The sequence below is a fragment of the Aythya marila genome (genome assembly GCF_965140915.1).
Source record: "Aythya marila genome assembly, chromosome: 1".
NCBI lineage: Eukaryota > Metazoa > Chordata > Aves > Anseriformes > Anatidae > Aythya > Aythya marila.
In genome coordinates, this window is record NC_139042.1 from 35727672 (window position 1) to 35749186 (window position 21515).

Below are 21515 nucleotides of genomic sequence, written 5' to 3' on the forward strand. Positions count from 1 at the left end.
ATATACATTCATTAAATGGAAAACCCTGAAACATGCCACCTACAGAGCCATTAATTTTAATCCATGAGGAAATAAAAACGTGATCAATCTTTGCAAAATTTGTTAATGATGTTCAAATTCTGTATTACCTGACAGGATTACTAGTCAAGGACACACGAAGTGATTCTAAGCAAGTGACTAGTCTTTCATCTGTTGACCCAGATTTTAATTCCTGCATAAACTCTTGGGGTGAAATCTTCCGACGGTTCTTGAGACTTCCCTGAAACACAGAAAATGCATTCATTTTTTATTTGGTACACTTGAATAGATTACTAATAGCTAACCTTTGGTTTCACTTCTTAAAATAATAGGAAAAATATTTTATCCTTAAATCAGTATTTGTTGTCCATCTACTATGCATGCTGAATGCTGACTACATTTTTGCTGATTTATGATCAAGTTTATGACCAGTAGTCAAAAGCAGCAGGCAACAAATGTATGCATCTTGCATACGTGGTGAAATACAGTTTTTTAATGCATGGATTCTGTTTATGCATTACAAACATCTTAATTTTCAATTCTCAGCAGAAGAAAAAAAGATTCCGAGTTGATCACAGGGCAAGTGTCCAGACAGGTCGCTGCATCCATATAAGAATACAGATTGAAGAACTAGAGCACCAGAAGAGCCTTCAGGATATTACATTGTATCTAATCTAAGCAATACAGGTTGAAAGACTGACTGATTCATCATTGCATTTGTGATGTCAAATGTTGCTTAAAAGCAAGTTCAAGATATTAATGACTTGTCTGGAGGATACAGAACATCCAACGTTTCAAAGAAAACAACAGTAATACTGAACCAATGAAGTCCTACAATTTGCAATTAAAACTGCAAATCTAAGAGACACTGACCCTATTCTTAAGGGCATTCTCTCCTCTCCCCTCGCCTTTTTTTTTCTAAATTAGCAGCAAAGACAAAATTTGTAGACACTGGAAAACAAGTTTACTCCACATAATTCCTACCTGTGACGTAAGGATAGATGCAGTTCTTAGAAAAAAATAACTAAATTCAAAAACAAAAGCCATCAACAACAAATAAAAAACAGTACACAACCTATATTTGGGTAGATCCATTTTGATATGCTGGAAAGACTCCCTTTTCTGGGAGCAGAATAACATTTCTGTGTGAAATACTCACTATTCTGTGATATGGCATTAAAGACAGTTACTTGATAATACTTGATTATGTTATAAGCCTGACTTGGCTTAAATCAGAAAATGAAGAGAACTGGACTTGCAGTGCAATAATAACTTGAAATTATCCACCATAAAAGGTGAGATAGTCTCATTATGTTATACAGAGCCTTGTATAGAAGATAGTTTCTTATTTTGGTAGATCCTCAAGAAGTGCTGAAAGCTATCATTTCCTGCTCTCGGAAGCAAAACATCATGAAAAAGTTTCTGGAAGAGGTGAAATCAAAAACTGGGAAGACTAGTTTACAGACCAGACAGATGTACTGCTGTGCTGACAGTCAGAAAGATCTCAACAGGCAGGAGAAACAGGCAGAGAGGGATCTCATGGAGTTCCACAGCAGGAAACGTACCTGGGGAATAACAGTGCGCAGGAGGTCCTGGTGGAAAACTAGCTGACCACAGGGGAAGACATCCTTCTGATCTAGAAGGATGAGTGATGCTCATCCTTCCCCCCTGCTCAGCATTGGTGAGACACATCTGGAATGCTGCATCCAGTTCTGGGGCCCTCAGTACAAGACTTACTGGAACATACTGGAGTGACTCCAGCAAAGGGTCATGAAGGGACAGGATCTTCTTAAGTATGAGAAGAGGCTGAGACAGCTAGAATTGTTTAGTCCTCAAAAGAGAAGGCTATGGGTAATATTATGAATAAGTATGAATATTATGATGTATTTGACCAGAGGGAGTAAAGCAGGAAACTCGCCAAGGGTGACCAGTTAAAGGACAGAAGGCACAAACTCGAACACAGAAAACTGTAAAAACACAAAGACCACTTTTTCTTGTTTTTCTTTCTTTCTTTTTTTTTTTTTTTTTTTTTTAAATATCCTGTGAGGGTGGTCAAGCACTGAATAGGTTGCCCTGGCAAACTGTAGTCTCCGCTCTTAGAAATAGTAAAAAATGAATCACAGAATCACAGAATTTCTAGGTTGGAAGAGACCTCAAGATCATCGAGTCCTACCTCTGACCTAACGCTAACAGTCCCCACTAAACCATATCACTAAGCTCTACATCTAAACGCCTTTTGAAGACTTCCAGGGATGGTGACTCCACCACTTCCCTGGGCAGCCTGTTCCAATGCCTAACAACCCTTTCAGTAAAGAAGTTCTTCCTAACATCTAACCTAAAACTCCCCTGGCTCAACTTAAGCCCATTCCCCCTCGTCCTGTCACCAGGCACGTGGGAGAACAGACCAACCCCCACCTCGCTACAGCCTCCCTTGAGGTACCTATAGAGAGCGATAAGGTCGCCCCTGAGCCTCCTCTTCTCCAGGCTGAACAAGCCCAGCTCCCTCAGCCGCTCCTCGTAGGACTTGTTCTCCAGGCCCCTCACCAGCTTCGTCGCCCTTCTCTGCACCCGCTCAAGCACCTCAATGTCCTTCTTGTAGCGAGGGGCCCAAAACTGAACACAGTACTCAAGGTGCGGCCTCACTATGAACTACACAAGGAGTTGGACAAGACAAACTCTAGAGGTCTCTTCATCATTCTATCATCATTCTATTCTGTGATAACAGAACACTGGAGGTTATACTACTTCTCTGCTCCAATTATATTTCCTCAGACTTATAAAAATGGATATTCCCAATGACAAAAAAAAAAAAAAAAAAGAAAAAGAAAAAGAGCACGGTATGGAATCTCGAGGAAAAATAAGAAGTCATTTTATTTTGGTATACCATACGTAATAAATGGAATGTCTTTCCAAACATGGCTCTGAATTGACAGAGATCCATAACTGCTCAAACATGAGCGTCAATTCCAATAAATGTACACCACCAAAAAGTACATGAGATGACTGGGGAGTGTTAGAATCAGGAATCAAGGGAACCCAGACAAGAATAATCCACAGTAAAAAAATGTTCCCACAAACAAAAACACTCAGTGTTTTAAATTTTCTTTCATGTTCTGTGGTTAGTTCATAGCTACATAATATTCAGGTTAAAAAGGTGCTAAAGAAAGGGAATTTACTTGAACCCCTTTCAGATATTCTCTGGGTCCAAGAGTTATCAGTACGCATTAGTAATGCCAGAAACTAAACACCGTAAAAAGCCACCTAGTTGGCAAATTTATTCCATAAACTAGAATGCTTCCAAAATCACGCTCCTCACCAAGATGGCGTAATAACTTCTTTCTGTCAGGCAAGAAAGCCCAGGTCCCTTATAGCTTCGACACAGCTGTATTTAAAGTGGAAGGAAGAAGTAACTGGAGAAAATCTTGAAGCCAAATGTAGAAGATCTCAAAAAAAATTATACCAGTAAGAGCTGAATAACAGACTTAATAAAACATGAAAGGTAAAACCAATTACACCATAAGTTGCATAAAACACTACAAATTAACTGCCTAAGGGGTATCACTGACAAGGGTTGCTGTCTGATTATTCAACAGCTTGTATACAGAGCACATCCTGTTATAATACATGCCCAACCATTTTAAGAACAGACAGTGTATATCCCTGAGGCACAGTCTGTGGAATTTCAGATATAGCTGTGATATAAGGGGGAAATTTAAGTCACATCTGTGGTGTAACAGTGGGTCGGGGCTATGCTAGTGTGCATATGTAACACATACAGTTCCCTGGATCTCCCCAGCTAGTCTCTGCAAAGATGAGATAACGGACTGACTACAGACAAGATGGCCAACTGCACTCCTAGCAGCCATCACAACAAAGTATTTGACTAAATGTTGCAGTAGCTCTCCAGGTGGGAATTTCAAAAAGTACCAGAAATTCTCCTGGCAGCTCCTGCTGTGCATAGACTAATTGATAGGCACTGCTTGTATGCCTAAGCATATGGATTAACAACCTGGGTGGTGAATCTGTCATTTCCAGTGACATCCCCCAGCACTTCTTGCTGTAAAATTGACCAAGGTGGATATAGCTAAGACTTTTATAAATAAGCAGTAAAATGGCTTTCTTTTGATGCCAAAATGGTCATATAGGACAGTCATATGGACAGGACACAAAGTTAAGATAATTAGAAAATGTTTTGGAAGTAATTTGGAAGTAAGAACAACATGTGAAGAGTTCATGGGGAAAAAAGGCCCAGCCAGACTACAAAAAAATAATCACTAGAACAACAATTCAGGGAGTCTCATCTGACCTGTCCAAAGACACCATCACAAGCAAGAGACTCGCATCGACACCCAGCCGTCCTATTTCAGATTCACTACTCCACCTGAACATTACCCTCTGCAAAAGATGCCGGTAACCATGCGAGTGCGTGTGCAATGTATCCACAGTACCAAGCACCACTTATCATTCAGTTACGCCACAGCTCTGCAACATAATAAGAATATGACACATCTGCCGCTGCTCAAGTAAAATGAGAACTGTAGCTGGTACCAATTGTGCAACTGATTATATTAGCTATATTTCTGCATGGGAAAAGCTGCTTAAGTTCAAAATGCTCAAGTTAACTGAGAAACAGGAAATATCTTGAGGCATCAGTGCCTCTAGAAATTTAATTGCTCAACTGAAGAACAACTGGTCTGTGAGCAGATGCAGTATGAAGTCAGCATTAATTAATTCAGTTACAACATTACAAGGGAGTAAGCTGCACAACAAAAATGAAATCTTGTGAAGAAAACTCACTTTAAAAACCCAGTCTGCGTGTGTTTAACATACAGAGCAGTCAAACTTAAGGCGGGTTAACATTATGCTGCTTTTATTTCCACTTGAGTATTAACACCATAACATGGAAATTGTTTTTTAAACTTTTCTGGGCTGGAACATCTTTTCACATGTTTATATAGTACTTTAAAATGTGACACTGTTTCTGACCTCAAGTAATCGTAGTATATACAAACAACTACAAAAAGACTGAAAATACAGTGGGGACTACAATCTCAACAACAGACTGAACTACACCACATTTGGTAGATGAGAATATACAGCCTGTAAACACAACTGTTGTCCCCTCTAAGGGGACATGACACCATAGCAGACAGAAATTTCATTCAAGGCTTTCAAGCCTTGATGGTTTAAGCAGTATGATATATATCTCTCAGGTGATAACATTTTTAAAGGAAGAAATAAGGCTTCGTCTAAACACAGTACTTTACAAGAAAACAAAAATGTATTGGCAGAGTACCTCATGCACTGAGATCATTCATTCTTAACAATTCTTCTCCAGGAGCCCCTTAAAACGTTACAGAGACTGATGAACACAGCATGCTTGTAGACTGACATAGAGAAGCATACAGTCAGATAACTGTTTAAGAAGTTTCTAAGCAAAGTGGAGTCAAAGGAATGAGCACTGGACTATGCATGTCAATAGAATTCTGGCTATTTACAACTTTCTGAGTCCTGGAGTGATGGATTCATTTTAGACATCTCATGCACAAGTAGAGGTAGCTCACAGTCTTCTATACATAAATAAGCACCTGAGCATAGCCTTGCCTAACCCAGCATAATCTCTACATGCATCACCAACAGAACCAGGTTTTGAGAATACTGGAAAAGAGTTCTTCACTTCTGAGAAAGCCTGATGCTGAAGTCAATGATGTTCTTAATGTTAACAGTCTTTGTAATAACAACTGCTTCAAATGAAACCTGGTAAAAGCTCTGTAGAGGGGTTGTAAATAAGTAATTTTGTCCCAACATAAGATAGCTTGGCATCTATCTCCTTGAAGTTTAAGAAATATGAACCACCAAAGGATAATACTATGGTGTTACTTATAGGAAGAAAGACATGAGATAGGATTAGTTATGCGTAATATTCAGGAGCCTATTCAGCACTTCAGCTCTTCTGAAAAAGTTTGACACCTCTTTCGTCAAGTCAAGGTACACTGAAAGTTTGCAGAGTGCCCAGGGCACGCAGCGCATTATTCTTTCCAGACAGAGGAGGTACCTGGAGAGTCCAATACTGCTGAGGACTGAAAGAGAACGCTGACAACAGAGTTTACGAGGGGGGTGGTGGGAATATGGGAGTTTCCCATCCCAGCAGCTCCAGCATTAAGCTGAATTCACTTGAAGCTCTACTATATCACACAGCTGAATCTGTGCCTCACAGAAACACCTCCTCCCACTTACTGGGTGGCTGAATTATTATGTTACTACCTAGACCTACTATTATTTTACTTTTTAGACCAAACAATTTAGCTCTTAGAATGAGTGTGGAGTCTTGGGGTATCAACAACATATAAACTTAGCATGTTGTTTTGGGCTGAGAAACACCAAGAGTGTTGTAAGACTGGCCTAAGTTTCTTGATTTCCCATGAAACATCTGAAAAAGAAAAATAGGCTAACCTTCATAATCTCCTGGTACGAAGGAATTTTTATGCTATAGAAGGACTAGTAGCTCATCTTAAAAAAAACCTCCAGACAGCTTGGTTCTACACTAGTTATCTTTCATTGCAGCTTGCAAAATTACAAGATAACACCCTTTAAAAATGTTTTTGTCTGAGGAACAAGTTAGTAGGAAGAAAGTAACACACGCGCTTGGTTTTTCCCACCAGTAGTAAGTAATGTAAACACTAAGTCATGTTTCATGTACTTGGGCAAAATTTACTTACAGACTTTGAAGCAGTGCTAAGATATTGCATCACCATTTCTTTTTTGGTATTAAAATCCTTCTCCCTCAATGGCACTTTCTTGTCTTCATTTAAATTCATATCTTCCTAGAATGGGAGAGGAAAAAAAAAGAAACTTTAAATGGCACCAAACAATACAGTTGTTTAACTATAAAGGACTGACTTAAAAATAATAAAAGACACAGAAATATGAACTTGAGCAACTGAAAGTCATTGTAAAAACAACTAAGTTAGATGTTATTAAAGCCATCAAAAAGTGTATCTATCTTCCCCAGCAGCTCAGATTAAAAAAAAAAAAAAAGGCAACTGTGCCAGTATAAAAAAGTGCATCATGACCATTACCACCATAACCTCTTCTTCAAAATCACTTACAGTTTCATACACACTGAACTACAGAACAAAGTCATTTAACACTTGCTAAAGATGTACTTAAACCTGTCTCTTTAAAAAGATCTTTCTAAAGACGTATCAATTCTGTATTTTTTTCCCCTCAGTTCCCAAATACTTAATGCTGGCCAATGGAATCTGCTTTGCCCTAAAAGCGGTTCACAGAATAATATTCACCTTTTAAATATGTGAGGACCAAATTCTTGATGATTTGATCACAAAAACATCAAAACCACTGTCACATTTCATGCCAGCATAAAAACCCAGGGCCAAAAAGCACAGAGGCAGAACCGTATTGAAAGCCACTGAGCAGCTCTTCGGTGACATTACTGACACAGGGAATTGTAGTGTTGTAGCCTCGGAATTCTCTGATCATTGTAATCAGTTCTACATTTGTGAGAATGGACATTTCCTATCAAGCTGAAGGTAAAAAGGGCATTTAGAAACAATTTATACACACACACACGTACGTGCACATACAGCATTATGACAGTCAACCAAGCTTAGCAAGAATTACTGCAGTTACTTTCAGCTGAGACTCATGAGACAAAACCCCACCATCTTTGGCAGGAACAGTGCTACAAAGTAAGTGGGTAACAATCTCGATGTCAAAGTTCATCTCACCTAGTCAGAAATCTAAGACAAAAAGCAATCAAATTCATTACCTCAGAATTTTAGGAAAGCAAGCTAAAGACCAACATTTTTCAAGACCACTGAAAGTTAAGTTTGCCTGTCGTTTCCCGGTTTTCATATTGAATAGGATAGAATCAAATGTTTCTAAAAAGATTTAGCAGTTTGTATAAATCTGAGTTGTGAGAAGATATTGCAGAAAATGCTGGACCCTGTAAGCTGAACGTCTTCAAAGTACAAACAAGGCAATTTCATGTAGATTCTCTCTTTTTTTTTTTTTCTCCACAAATGTTACCACTTCCTTTCCAGAAAGACTAGAAAAAAATTCCTCACTTCAGTATAATCTGCATTTAATAAATATCTTTGCTTTTACCTGTAGTACCAAATAAGCACAGGATGCATGTTGTAAAAAGTTCTTTAACTCAAAAAAATTATAATAGTATAGTCTTTTGCCTCCTTGGCAACTAGTTTACATATTAGCGTTGCTTCCTACATCTGAAAATTAATGCAAAACATCTTAGCAGCAAGAAAGGCCACACGTACTTCCATCTTTCCCCACTGCTGGTCTGTTTTCCAAAATACTGTATCTCCTTGATCAACAAATCATAGAGAAACTATTTGCTTATGCCCAGATCAAAATTCCAGCAGTACAAAAGTACACACACGCCTGAATATTTCTTCTTCACTTTGATAGTCACATCTTCCCTGCATAGTTATGAAAATCTCACCAGTTCATCTGTTGTTTTTTTTTTTTTTTTCTTTTTTTTTTGTCTTTCCTATCCATTTCACGTGGTATAAGAACTCCCTTGAGGATAACTCAAATGTTCTTAAATCTTTTATTTTCTTATTTACCTGGATCTGGAAGAAATAGCTAAGCACTGCGCTTGTCCTCCTGACAAACACAATCCATGAAAGAATGTGACAGCTGCCTAATATAGTACCTATGTACTGCACATTGCCTCTTAGTAAACCAATGGTGTAGGCATTAGCCTGAAAAGGAATACTGCATTGTCTAGTTTTTCTTGGATCAAAACAAATCAATAAACCAGTATGATTGGAAAGTCAGTCATCCAAAACCTCTGCACTAATATTCAAGTATTCAATAAAAATAAAAGTAATCAGGCTTAAGTATGCATATATTAAAAACATCACTGGGATGATGTTTGACAATGTTTGACACTTTCATATATCTTGGGACAAAACAAAGTAGAACATAAGTTTTATGTATACAACATTTGGAAAAAAAGGTGAAAGATATTTAAAGTTACTTGTCTGTACTAAAGCTTTCAAAAGTCACTGCAGCTTTTTTTTTTTTTTAAAAGGACAAAAAAGTGCACATAATCAACCACAAAAACTAGTGTCTTTAGTACATTAAAATCAAAGTCATCTTCTTCAGTAATCACCTGCTCAAAGGAAGGGCATGTGAATTCCTGTGTTAAAACTCCTGCTTTACATAGTAATTTGGAAACCTACATTTTAAGCTTTTAGCAGTTAATTACATAACTAGCCAGGACTACAATTCATCAGTGAGTTCAGACATTAATGTATAGTTTTGGATATAAAGCTTTGGGGACTTCTAAAAGGCATTTAAAATAAGAACAGATAAGGAAGATGTTTCTACTTTACAGGCTTTGAAAGAATTTTTGTTTATGACAAAATACTTAAAGAAAAGATACATTTTTAAATTCTCATCAACTGCATTAAAATATTCATGCCTTATCTACAATATCTCCTCAGCTTAAAAATTATGAAAAAAATCAAGTTGGATTGTCAAAAATGCAACAATGTTAGCGTTCTCTCTAGCCTTTCCCTTGTTAGCATGGCTATCACAGCTATTTCTCATTTCATGTAATGTTACAAATTAATTCTTTACCTTCTATTAAAATGAAGAACAACATATTTATGACAACTCTTACTACCAGGCAGCACATCCCTTATGATATGCACATGACAGGCCATACTCGAAACAACTAAAATCAAGTCCATCTTAGCATTAACAGATTTTATTTATTAGAACTTGCAGGAAAAAAAACAGTCTTTGGAATTCTGTGCCTCAAGATTTCTTTCCACAGGCATATAATTTTATAACAATACTGGCCCCAAAAGTTAATATATTTTACATGTATGTTTAATAAGGTTAGCTGGATTTTATTTAATACCTAAATTGCATTTTTAAAGCTCATATAAATAGAAGTGTAAGAACACTGAAACCAAAGTATTCAGTTTTAAGTTTCGCAAAAATACATGGCTAGATCTTTTTCAACATTTTCCAAAACTTATCACATCTTCAGTGCCTTGCCTGCAATATGCCAAAGGTTTTCTTTCATAATAAAATCGAAATCCACATATATACTACATAAAGGGGAAGGGAAAAGAAGAAAAGCTTTTTGCATTTGCCTGTAGCTACTGCAAAGTTCATTCTTCTGTTTAAAGCAGTCTTGTATTTCTTTCAGACTTGCTCTTTTAAGTTTTCTGAAAAATAACTCCTGAACTTATTAAATAATCAAGAGAAAACAACAGGCTTGTTTTTCTTGAAGAAAATACCCAATGTCTAATCACATTAGGAAAAAAAGGCGGCAAGGAAAGTAAGAAGCCTAACAGCACTAAACATATTCCATAATCCAAGATGTAACAGAGAGTTTATTTATAGGAAATATTCTGCCCATATGTGCAGTAAGTCATTTCTTGTTTTTTGTCATTTCTATACAAAGGAAATATCACTAAAGCAATTGAATTTTACAGATTAGAAGTATACAATGGCACAAAGGGCACGTCAGATGTGGCTTCATTTTCAAAAAGTATTTCAACTCCATTCTTTTATTTCCTTTTAAGTCATTTATTCTATGGGTGAGTGATACTTCTTTGGAAAATAAGAGCCGGTCATTTCACATGGTTATCTTCCTCATTGCACTAACCAGAAATGAAAGGAGCCAAACAGTTAATGATTCGATGCTGTGTTTGTATAAACTTTTCCATAAATTCACCATCAAAATTTGAGCTTTTCCATAATTTCAGCCATCAAAACTTCAGAGGATGCCAATGCATAACGTTTTGAGAAAACAAAGCACTGTGCATCCACAAAAACTGAAAAGGTGAAGTAATTCATCCAGTGAAATGCCAGAATTTAGAAGCTGCTCCCTTCAGTACTGACCAATTGACTATTTTTATTCTGGGCAAAAGTACCTCTAAAAGCCAGATTACAACATTCAAAAAAAAAAAAAAAAAAAAAAGTTAATTTAATCAAAACTGCAAACCAGGGGCTATAATATCTAATTAGCTACATAATCCACTGTGACTAAACTACTTTTATCCCAGTCCATTCAAATGTGGATAATCTGAAGAATTGCATCTGTTTTACATGTTACGGCTAATACATGTACAATACCGATAGCTTCCTTGATACACTACTTCAAGTACTTTGTTACTCAAACAAACTAGGTAGGCATTCAAATCATCCAGGATCTTATACTTTAACATACTACTTAAACACAGACTTGGCAAAAAAGTTATAAAACAGGTATAAATTGCTTCATGATCCATAGTTTTAACTACTTCTCTTTACCTACATATGCAACAGTGACTTTCCTAGGATTTTTCCTAGGATTATGTTATTTTTTTAATTTAGGTTTCTATTTTTTATGGCATAGTCCCAACATCACACACTATCCTACACTGAAATCTCTGCAGGATGGTGGAGAAATACAGCTTGCATAGCAGAGGACTGTGCAAGGAGGCATACTTTGAGTGTAACTGTACAAAAAAAGCTTCCATTTTTTAACATTTGAGCAACTACCATTCATAGTAGAATTTGTTAACAGAATCAAAATAGTTGGACACAGAGGTATACCAAGAAAAACAAACCATGTATGAGCAACAAATAGAAAGTCAAGAAGTTGGTAACACAGTGAATCAACCTTCCTCTTTGTCAGCATAACCACGAAAATCCTAAATCCTACTTCTACAAATATAAGAATAGAATATAATCTCCAATCGCATCAAAATCTCCCTCAGTAATTAGATAGGCAACAGTAGCCAACCACTAGACTTAACTCACACAAAATCAATGCAGAACAGAAATGCCATGCACACAGAGTAAAACATACAAAAAAAAAAGCAGTCACTGATCGCTCAGTCATAACTCTCCACAGCAGTACAAATACATCTTCAAAACTAAACATTGCTGAGTACTAGGAATTATAACCTCCATAAAGGCACTTCACTCTCAGCACATTTAATTTACTCCACATCCCAGTCCCTGGTAGCTGCTTTGTGCTTCACAGGGGACAATTACTTGTTACTTGAGGCATAGAAAGGAATAATCTAGGAATCACTCTCCTTGTTAACATCCTCTTGTGCTCTTCAGAATTCACTCCTCTCTCAAGGCCATTCCATGTTTACTTTTCAATTGCCAAAATCCCATCATCATCAATGTCAAAAAAAATAACTTAAAGATGAAAAAAATCAACCTATTGAGGTGGTACCAATGCCACATGATCTTTCTGGCAAGTGACAGCCACTCTTTTGTAGCAAAGCAATGATAGCACCTGAAGAAGGAAGTAAACTGTGACTGTGTGTGCTTTGTACAGCAGACAAACACTGCTTTAAAAGCATGAATGCTAAGTCTTTTTTGTGTAAAAAGTGGCATAGAACATTAGATCAGAACAAAACCGTGTCATGACATTCAAAGGTATAAAGCCTCTTTTATGTTTCAAGTCATCTTAAAAGCAAGCAGGATTCCCTTTTCTTGTTCCTCCTCAAAACCTGTTGTATAATCTCACTTCTAATAATCAGAAACCTCAAGTTTCTACCTTAAGTATTTGTGGGGCAAAAATTTTGCCAAAATAATTCAAAGGTTTTATCCTCCCCAGAAACACTCTAGAAAACACATAATTACAACTAACAACAATAATAATAATTCAGGTAAAAGATCAAAATGCATGCAGGAAAAGAAGGGTTCCATCCATCAGCCATATTATTCTTTAAGTGAAGAAAGTCAGTACAAGACACTTACCATCATTTTTTCAAACAGTGCTATGATTTCTCTTTCTGACAGGGGTTTTGGAACAAAATCCTCCACATCAGTAGTTGTGGATGACCAATCTGTAGAGTGGGACTGCTTCATATGTGGCAGAGGAGGTCTTTCCTTTTTGCTTCCTGGAATTCTTATACTGGCAAATCTATCCAACTGAAAACAGAAAGGATATAGTATATTACACAATGTTCCCATTCTGGGTAGTCTTAATGGGTATTCCTGGAATCTTAACATTCTTATTTTTCTGTTCTAACTTACCTATTATTTAGCTGTCTTACTTTTATGGGGTTTCCTAAGAATACCTATAATGGTCAGTTGTCTTAGCGTTTCAGTTAGTAGGAAATATGGAGAAACCATGCAGCACGTGAGAATTTTATGGAAAAAGTTTTGAGGAAAAAGATATCTACAAAACCAGCACAAGATTTATGAAGAGTTCTTCATAACCATTACACGTAGAATAGGAAAAAGTAGGCTTATTTACCAAAGCATAGCTTTAAAATGCTTTTCCTTAGTCTGAAATGGCAGTACTTCTGACATTCCAACAAAATATACAGATATGCAACCAAGTTACTTTTGATTAAAAGACAAGTTTGTATGACTAAGACACTGTTCTCTTTCTTCTTTATTTGAAAGACTTTATCCTAAACTTTGTACTTTTCTGTGTTACGATTATTTAAAAATTAGTTGAGGAGAAGAATAAAAACTTTCAGCTCCTTTGTTAAAACTAAGTAGGATACACTCAGAGTCTGATAAAGAATACTTAGCCTTTATCATCAACATGAGACAAACACTCTGACTTCACTTTGTTTTTTGTTTTTTTTCCTGGTTTGGTATTTAACTACTTTTCAGTAAAGACTTAACTAACTGGAATTTTAAAACACGCTCAGTGTTAGAGACTGTATATTTTAACGTATACAGGCAAAGCCCAACAGAACACAAAAGCAGCTGACACTCAATTAAATGTGCTAAATCTTAATCATCTTTGTAGCAGCCTTTTGAACAGATGTGAACAGCAATATTAAACTTGTCAACACAACAGAAAGTTACAGTAGCATTTGATGCGTAAAATTTTGGACAAGATTTTAACCATATTGATAGCCTTATGTCTTTGCAATGCTATGCGAAAAAATACTCTAAGGCTTCAATACATCTTGAAGATAAGTATCTTGATATACCATTTAATAAGAACATCAAAACAACCACATTAAATGACAAGTAAAGTCTGTGGAGTTAAGATCAGAGAGAACAAAGAAAATTAGAGGCAAAAATTGTGTACAAGTGTACCACTCCAGTCAACACAGAGCAGGAATTGCCTATGCATAAAGAGAGGTTTAGAGGAGAAGAAAAAAAAAAAAAAAATTAATTCTTCCTGTTCAAAATTGAAAGGGAACGTTTTTGGAACATAGAAATAGATTGCAAGCCACTCATACAGATGGTTGTAGAACATGCAAAAGCAGAAAATAAATATAGCATAAACATAAAAGAACTCAGCATGGAAGATAGGGCCCTTCAGTGTCACATCAAACCAGCAGGCAGCGTGGAAATCACACTCTAAAGGAATAATTACACAGGCAAGACCCAGGAAGAAAGAGAATGCAACAAAAGCAAAAGGGAGAGGAACATCATTGGAAGCAAAGTATAGAGCCGTCAGTGACAAAAGCCATCTTACATCTTGATCAGACAGCAATTTCCCTTCCTGTCCTTAAAAAAAAAAAAAATAAAAGTCTACAGCAAACAAAAGGGGAAGCTAGATTGCAAACTGCAGTGACTGGATCGGAATCTTAAAAACACACCATATTATATTATAAGGGATCTGACACAGCCCACACGGCTTCACCCAGGGCAAACTGTGCCTGACCAGTCTGGGGGCCTAGTACTCCAGTGGAGAGACCGCATCAGTCAACAAGGGAAGACCAACTGATGTCATCTGCCTGGGCTTCTGTAAAGCCACAATGCCACATGGCACCCTTATCCCCAAATTGGAGATGGATTTGAAGAGTGGACTATCTGGTGGATAAAGAATTGGCTGGATATCTGCAGCCAGAGAGTGGTGACTGATGGCTCTATATCCAGGTAGGGGCTGGTGACGAGCAGTGTTCCTCGGGAGCCTGTCTTGGGACTGGTGCTGTTTTACTGTACTTATCAACGACATCAACCGTGGGATCAAATGCACCGTCAGCAAGTCTGCAGATGACAGCAGGCCAGGTGGTGCAGTCAATATAACAGAAGGAAGGAAAACCATCCAAAGGGCAACCTGGACAACCTAGATAGGTGGGCCCACCCGAACTTAATGAGATTCAGCAAGTTCAAGTGCCAGGTCCTGCACCTGGGTCAGGGCAATCCCAGACAGAAGTACAGGCTGGGAGAACACATTGAGAGCAGCCCTGCAGAGAAGGACTTGGAGGTTCTGGTGGACAAAAAGCTCGACATGAGCCAACAGTGTGCGCTTGAAGCCCAGAAAGCCAACTGCATCCTGGGCTGCACCAACAGAGGGGTGGCCAGCAGGTCACAGGAGGGGACTGTCCCCCTCTGCTCTGCCCTGGCAAGGCCCCACCTGGAGCAGGGCTCCAGATGCCATGAAAGACAGTACACCTGCTCCAAAAAAAAAAAAAAAAAAAAAAAAAAAAAAAAAAAAGCATTAGCCAATAGCTTCTCCTGTGCCCATTTGCTATCTAGGGTACAACCTAAGAAACAAACCATTCTATTTGAAGATTCTTAGTACACAGATTTGAAGCAGAGGTACAGGAAAAATACTTTGGCTGAAGTAACAGACTTCAGCACATGACTCAGCATGCAGAGAATTTGTAATTTAGATTTAAGCAAGGCGTGCCCTACGCTCTCCTGAAAAATCTCAGCCCTTTCTTTAGAGCACTTGTTCCTCCAAACGTCTCCTTTTCCTTTCCACCCCCTTCTTTACAGCTTTCATTCCCCAAGCATCCCCTCTTCCTTCTCCTGCTACACAAACAGGAGCAAGAGTTCGTAAGACAAAAGGAAGCTGGTCAGATGGAACCACCCTAACCTGTGATATGAAATACCCCACACAGTCCCAGAGCTACTCTTACTCCAGAAGAACAGAATTCAGGGACAAAGGCCAAAACATCCATGAAAAGGGAAATTTTACTTCCTTTTGCTTGTTGACACATTTAGTTTATGCTTTGCTTTTAACCTCCTTTAGCATGCTTCGCTGTATGATAGATATTTTGCAACACCACAGATTAGGTCATATTTATATTCCTCATAATTACCCAGTTCTATACCATTTGTCCTAAAGAAGGGAAATGTGCTCTCAGAATACGTTTGATAAGGCAGAACAAGCAAGAGAAAATCAGATCCTAGGATTAAAAGCACATTACACATGTCGAATTACTTGAAATAATTTAGAACGATGCATTCTAAAAATATGAATTCCATAGATTAAAAAAAGGAAATTCACAACAAGACCTGAACAGTACAGTGTGGCCATTCTACATACATTTCTCTCTTGAATTTCGCATTAATGGTGCTTCAGAAAAGTTAATACCTCTCAATACTCCAAAACAAGTGAATAATTTCATGGTCCACCAAAAGCACTTTACAGAAATTTCATTGCTTGGTTGTAATGAAATTTACCACTGATGCTGCTGGCGATCCAAGTGCATAGAGCAAATGGCAAAAATATAGTTCAATAATCTTCCATGTTACATCAAAAACAGTTTCAGCCAGGCTAGCCGATAGGGAATATCTAAAGACAGCTTTGTATCAAAGTGTCCCTACAGTTTAAGGAAGGTCTCACCTTCTGTCTGTAAATTAAAGATGTCTGCCTTGCACTTACCAATAAAAACATACAGATCCATACTGAAACAACGTGTTTAGAACAATAATTTTCTGAGGAGAAACTTTTCCCTTAGAGTCTTTGTAGAGTCACTATTAAAATTAACCAAGAATAAATAGTGTTTCATATGTTCTTGATACAAAATATATCCATAGTAAAGTCTCTGAAATTCTCCAAACAGATCAATCTTGATGCATTGACTGAACTCAGAAGACCATCCAGAGTTCAAATGCAATAAGGAATGAAGGCTTCTGAGCAATCAGTGGAGAAAGCCAGAATTTGGCTAGAATTTGGCTAGAATTAGGGGTTTTTTTGTTGTTGTTTTTTTTTTTGTTTGTTTGTTTTTTGTTTTGTTTTTTGTTTTTTTTTTTTTTGGGGGGGGGGGTAGGTTACTTGGTTTTCTTTATTTTAAGATGGAATAAAAGAGCAGAAACGGGGCAGATGGTTCATTTTTTGTTTATGACAGCAGAGAAGCTACCAACAAAATACATACATGTATATATAATTCACACAGTTCTCATTATTAAGACTAGATCTCCCAACGTGAGAGGCATGAGGAGTCTTTTCTCATAAACTTGAATTTAAAGCAGTGGTTTGATTGGGTATACTTTAGTTTTTATGTCTGCATGCCTGCTACTGCCAAAGATTGCAACTTCCATAATTAGCCATGCACTTCAATCTGCCAGACTGCATTCTTTGCAAGACAGAAGTGACAAGGCAACTGAAACACAAACTCCGCATCAGAACTGAAACACAATGAAAAGTAAATCACAGTCAACACACGAACATAAGTTACCATAAGACAACTTTTAAGCAGCCTTTTACATTCATCAGCCTGTTCTGAGGGAGTCTTCTCAGAAACTCTCTATGGTGCCTTACCCTATAATAGATTTTAAAACTATCTTGTAAGATAGTTAGTAGTCTTGTAGCACTCCTTCCACTACTTTGTTCCACAGAAAACCTCTCAAACTACGACTTCAGTAATACCCTCTGTAGAGTAGGAGACTCTAAGCAGTGTGAGACACTATTACCATGTGTAGAATACAGTGTTGACAGCACCTACACACTAAAAATTGTCTTGGTTATCTTCGGTAGCACAAGGTATGTGACTGAATGAATCCCTCATTACTTCAAATTTTAAAAAAATCATGCACACAGGGCTAAAAAGATGGGAGTTGGACTTTTTTATTACTAGAAGTAATGTAAAGGTGACCATTTATTTCAAAGGTGGCATCACTGGAGCAACATTCAGCTCCTTTAAGGACTTAAATTCTAATGAACATTTTTTGAATGCAGTCATATTAAAGAAATTGCTTAAAAGGGAGCAACTGACAGGACATATCACAAGTTTTCTTCAATGTCCATCATCTGTATGAATGACAAGAAGAAAAGAGGCATGCAGCAGTAGGATCAAAATTAGAATCAAGACTGTGTGATAAAAAGCCATCCTGCACAAAGGAGCACAAAAGGTGGGTGGTTAGGCCCAAGCTTCTTTCACCCGGCTTCTCACAAACCCATCACAGGACCAGTCACCCCATCAAATCTCCATAAGCCAGGGGCACAATGGCACGTGGTAACACCCCACATTGTTGACTCAGAGGAAGGTCCAGATTCCTGCCAAGGTTTTCCCAGCAGTTTCTTCACCGTGGTCCAAGTGCAGCACACTCCTGAGAGCCAGCACGATGAGCTCTCCAGAGCACCTTTTAGACCAAGGAGATTTGCTGCGCTGCGGTATGACACACATTATGAGATGCAGGGAAAAAGTATTTGGCAGATGCATGAGACACATCTTGGGACATTTCAGGGGGAGCCAAAGGCAGGGGACATGATGGATCTCAGAGATTTGGAGAGGAACGAGAACAGGGAAATGAAGTTACAAGGCATTTAGATGGGCCAGTTTTGTGTAAAGAGTTCGATAGTTGATCCAGTGCAGTTTGTCTTATCATATTAAATTATATTTCCAGTACTTTTCCTGAGCCAATTCCAACTCTTGTCCTGACTCTCTACTTCATGTGTACAAATGTGTATGGAAATGCATGTATCAGCAACACGAGTCTGAGAGCTCATGTGCCAACAACTGGAGAAATCTGAGTATCCTTAAGTACCAGCAAGTGGAGTGGGACCATAGTTGTACCAACAGTGCCAGCAACTGGAGCAAGGGAGGGTGTGTGAGGGAGTGATATTTAGTGATCAGCAGTGATCAGCCTCCATGTGAGGAGGTCTGTGCCAGCACCCAGCCTGAGGCTGCAGCTGCAGGGGCTTGTGCAAGCAGGTAGAGTGGGTGGGTGAGCCCTGCTACTGGAAGGTTCCTACATTGGGTGTGCATTTCCCCCTAACATCACCATGATCAAATAGACAGGGGAATAGAATAAGGCTGCTGGTGCTGTTTGTGTGCGCACTGAGCGTGGCTGGCTGTGCTGATCAGTGTGGCCAGGCATATGCATGTATATTAGCACACCTGTGTTTGTGTGCATGCCTGCTCAGCCCCACTTCTGGTTGGACCTGCGGATGGGGAGCTGCAGCTTTGCCTCTGCTGTTACCACTTTCATTTAGCCCTCCCCCATTTTCCTTCCCAACGAGAAAGAAAAACTTATTCTGCCCAACATGGCCCACACACGTAGCCAACTTGCTTGCAAGGTCAACTATTCTTAGCACAGGAACAGTATTTTTGCTACTTAAAATATTAATAGGACTTAAAGCCCACACACTTGCTATCAAGCATTACACAATGTTCTCCTTCACTGTTTGAAACAATGAGTATTCTAGACATTCTCAAAGCCTATAAAAAGCCATGACACACAATGCTAAGGAAAAAGATAAAATGGCAAGTCCAGATAAGCAGCATTCACCCCCTCAGAGCTGATTTCAGACTGAATGCAAATTAGGTATCACAACTTGAATCGCTGATAATGAGAATAATAGCTGCAAAAGCCAAAATGAAGCAGCCATCACAGTATGAATAGCATCCAAACTTTTATTACTTTTCTATTTCATAGTCTCTCTGTAGAATAATAGAGAGGCTATGAAATAAACTGCTTTTATGCACATACTGTGGGCCTGAAGATCAAAATTATAACGAGATCCATAGAATGTCCCAGGTCAAACCTTCTGGCTCATCCCACTTTCTGATCAGGTCCCTAGAAAGTACACGTATTTGTGCTCTCACTTAGATCTTTGTGAAAACTTCTTATACCATTCTCCATAAAACAATACTGCGTATTGAACTTGCACACTTGATAATGCAGGAATCAGTAGATTAGTTAACACTAGATTAATTGCTGGCTCAACATCCCATCAAGACCCATGCTGAACGAAGCATCGCCTTCTAACAGAGCTGCAGGCAGGAATTAAAGGTATTACTCCACCTGCCATCCTGCCTTGCTCATCTTTATCTCCCCTTTTTAATTAACACAAATCGTTTATTGTTATAAGATTATTATTTTTAATTAAAAATCCAATAGATGCATGTATCATACCCAGAATTACAAAAAGAGCTCCTTAGTTCTGTCAATGCTCCACTCCAGCCTTGATTCAATGCCTTTCTCAGGAAGAGAAAGATACTCAGAAGAGAATGGGACATCCATGGAAAAACCTGATTGCATCAGCTGCTACTGAGGGAATGTGACTTCCTACAAGAATTTTCATGGGATCTTTGAGGCTGCTAACAACCGAAGGTGAAATTTTACACAGAACAGACACGCAGGACGACACGTCGCCCAATAAATCAATTCATTCTTATGGACACAGATGGTCTACTTAAAAGCAAAGTTTTATTTGCTTGATATTGCTGAATTTGAACTAAACGTAAAAAAAAAAAAAAAAAACAAATGCCACAATAGATTCTCAAGCACTTTTACTGTAATTAAATTATTACAGCTCTCAAAACCCATGGTGCTTGTATTCAGTTTTAAGTTAACTGAGCAATTTAGGTTGAAGGTGATTAACCATTTGCAGATGACAACTCCTAGATAAAAGTTATTTTCTGAGAAATGCTACTAATAGCTTCGCTTTGTGAATGTTCTGGGAGCCAACAAATCAAGCAGAATCAACTGGCGTGGCTGGTCTTATTTACAGCCACAGAGAAGGAGCGTAGGGAACAACTGAAGTGATTTAGCAGCAGAGGTTACCTACATCAAGGACAGAACATTACATCAAGTGGGTATTGGCTTTCTTCTCCGTGTCTTAGATAAGCTCAAGGAAGCGAATGCATGAAGAAAGAAATAAAAAACCCGAACAGTTCTCAGCTCCTCATATGAGCAGGTTCTCAGTGTCTTAACAGAATTATAACCAAGCTTAATGAAGTGAAATGCAGTGTTTTGAGGAACTGTTTTCTGACATGCCTTTAGAGCACCTATATCAAACTTGGAAACACAAAGTTCCTATTTCCGTAAGCACAGGAATACTAGGAACACTCACTCACAGATCCTTGATACGTGGAGTACTGTCTAAAGAAGTTGGAATTCTTTAGACAAAGAAAAACTGTCAGTTGTGCATTTCTTCCAAAGTTCATGGTTGTTATAGCATGACAATTCATCTCCTCAGATACAATTGCCACAGATCTATAGGAACAGTACCTATGGCCATATCTGTAAAATAAATCAACAATCTTAACATCAATATTGTTACCTCAGTTCAAGCCTGCAACTTCCTCTAAATTGACATTGGATGAGAAGGGGGAAGGGAGAGAGGAAAAAGAATAAAAGCCAACTGTAGACATGATGGTCCTTCCAGCAGAAAAAAGCTCCCATCCCTATGATGCTGTGCTCAGTGAAGGACCTGGGAAACACACAATTTGCTATGCTCCCTTCCCAGACTGAAGCCCCGAGACCCAAACAGGCAGTGGAAGAATGAGCATGACTCCAGAGAAAAGGAATAAATACCAGTAAGTATTTGTAGAACA

At 38.2% G+C, this 21515-nt stretch overlaps 1 protein-coding gene across 1 annotated transcript in view; it reads right to left on the minus strand.

Moving 5' to 3' along the window:
- The window catches only part of DIAPH3 (diaphanous related formin 3), a 237025-nt gene that overhangs the window by 204210 nt on the left and 11300 nt on the right, over window positions 1-21515 (minus strand). The window contains exons 3-5 of the mRNA XM_082771110.1: window positions 12784-12957; window positions 6738-6842; window positions 129-259 (exon numbers count right to left, since the gene is read on the minus strand). Of these exons, the coding sequence (XP_082627236.1) occupies window positions 129-259; window positions 6738-6842; window positions 12784-12957 (410 nt within the window). The remainder of the gene's footprint in view (window positions 1-128; window positions 260-6737; window positions 6843-12783; window positions 12958-21515) is intronic.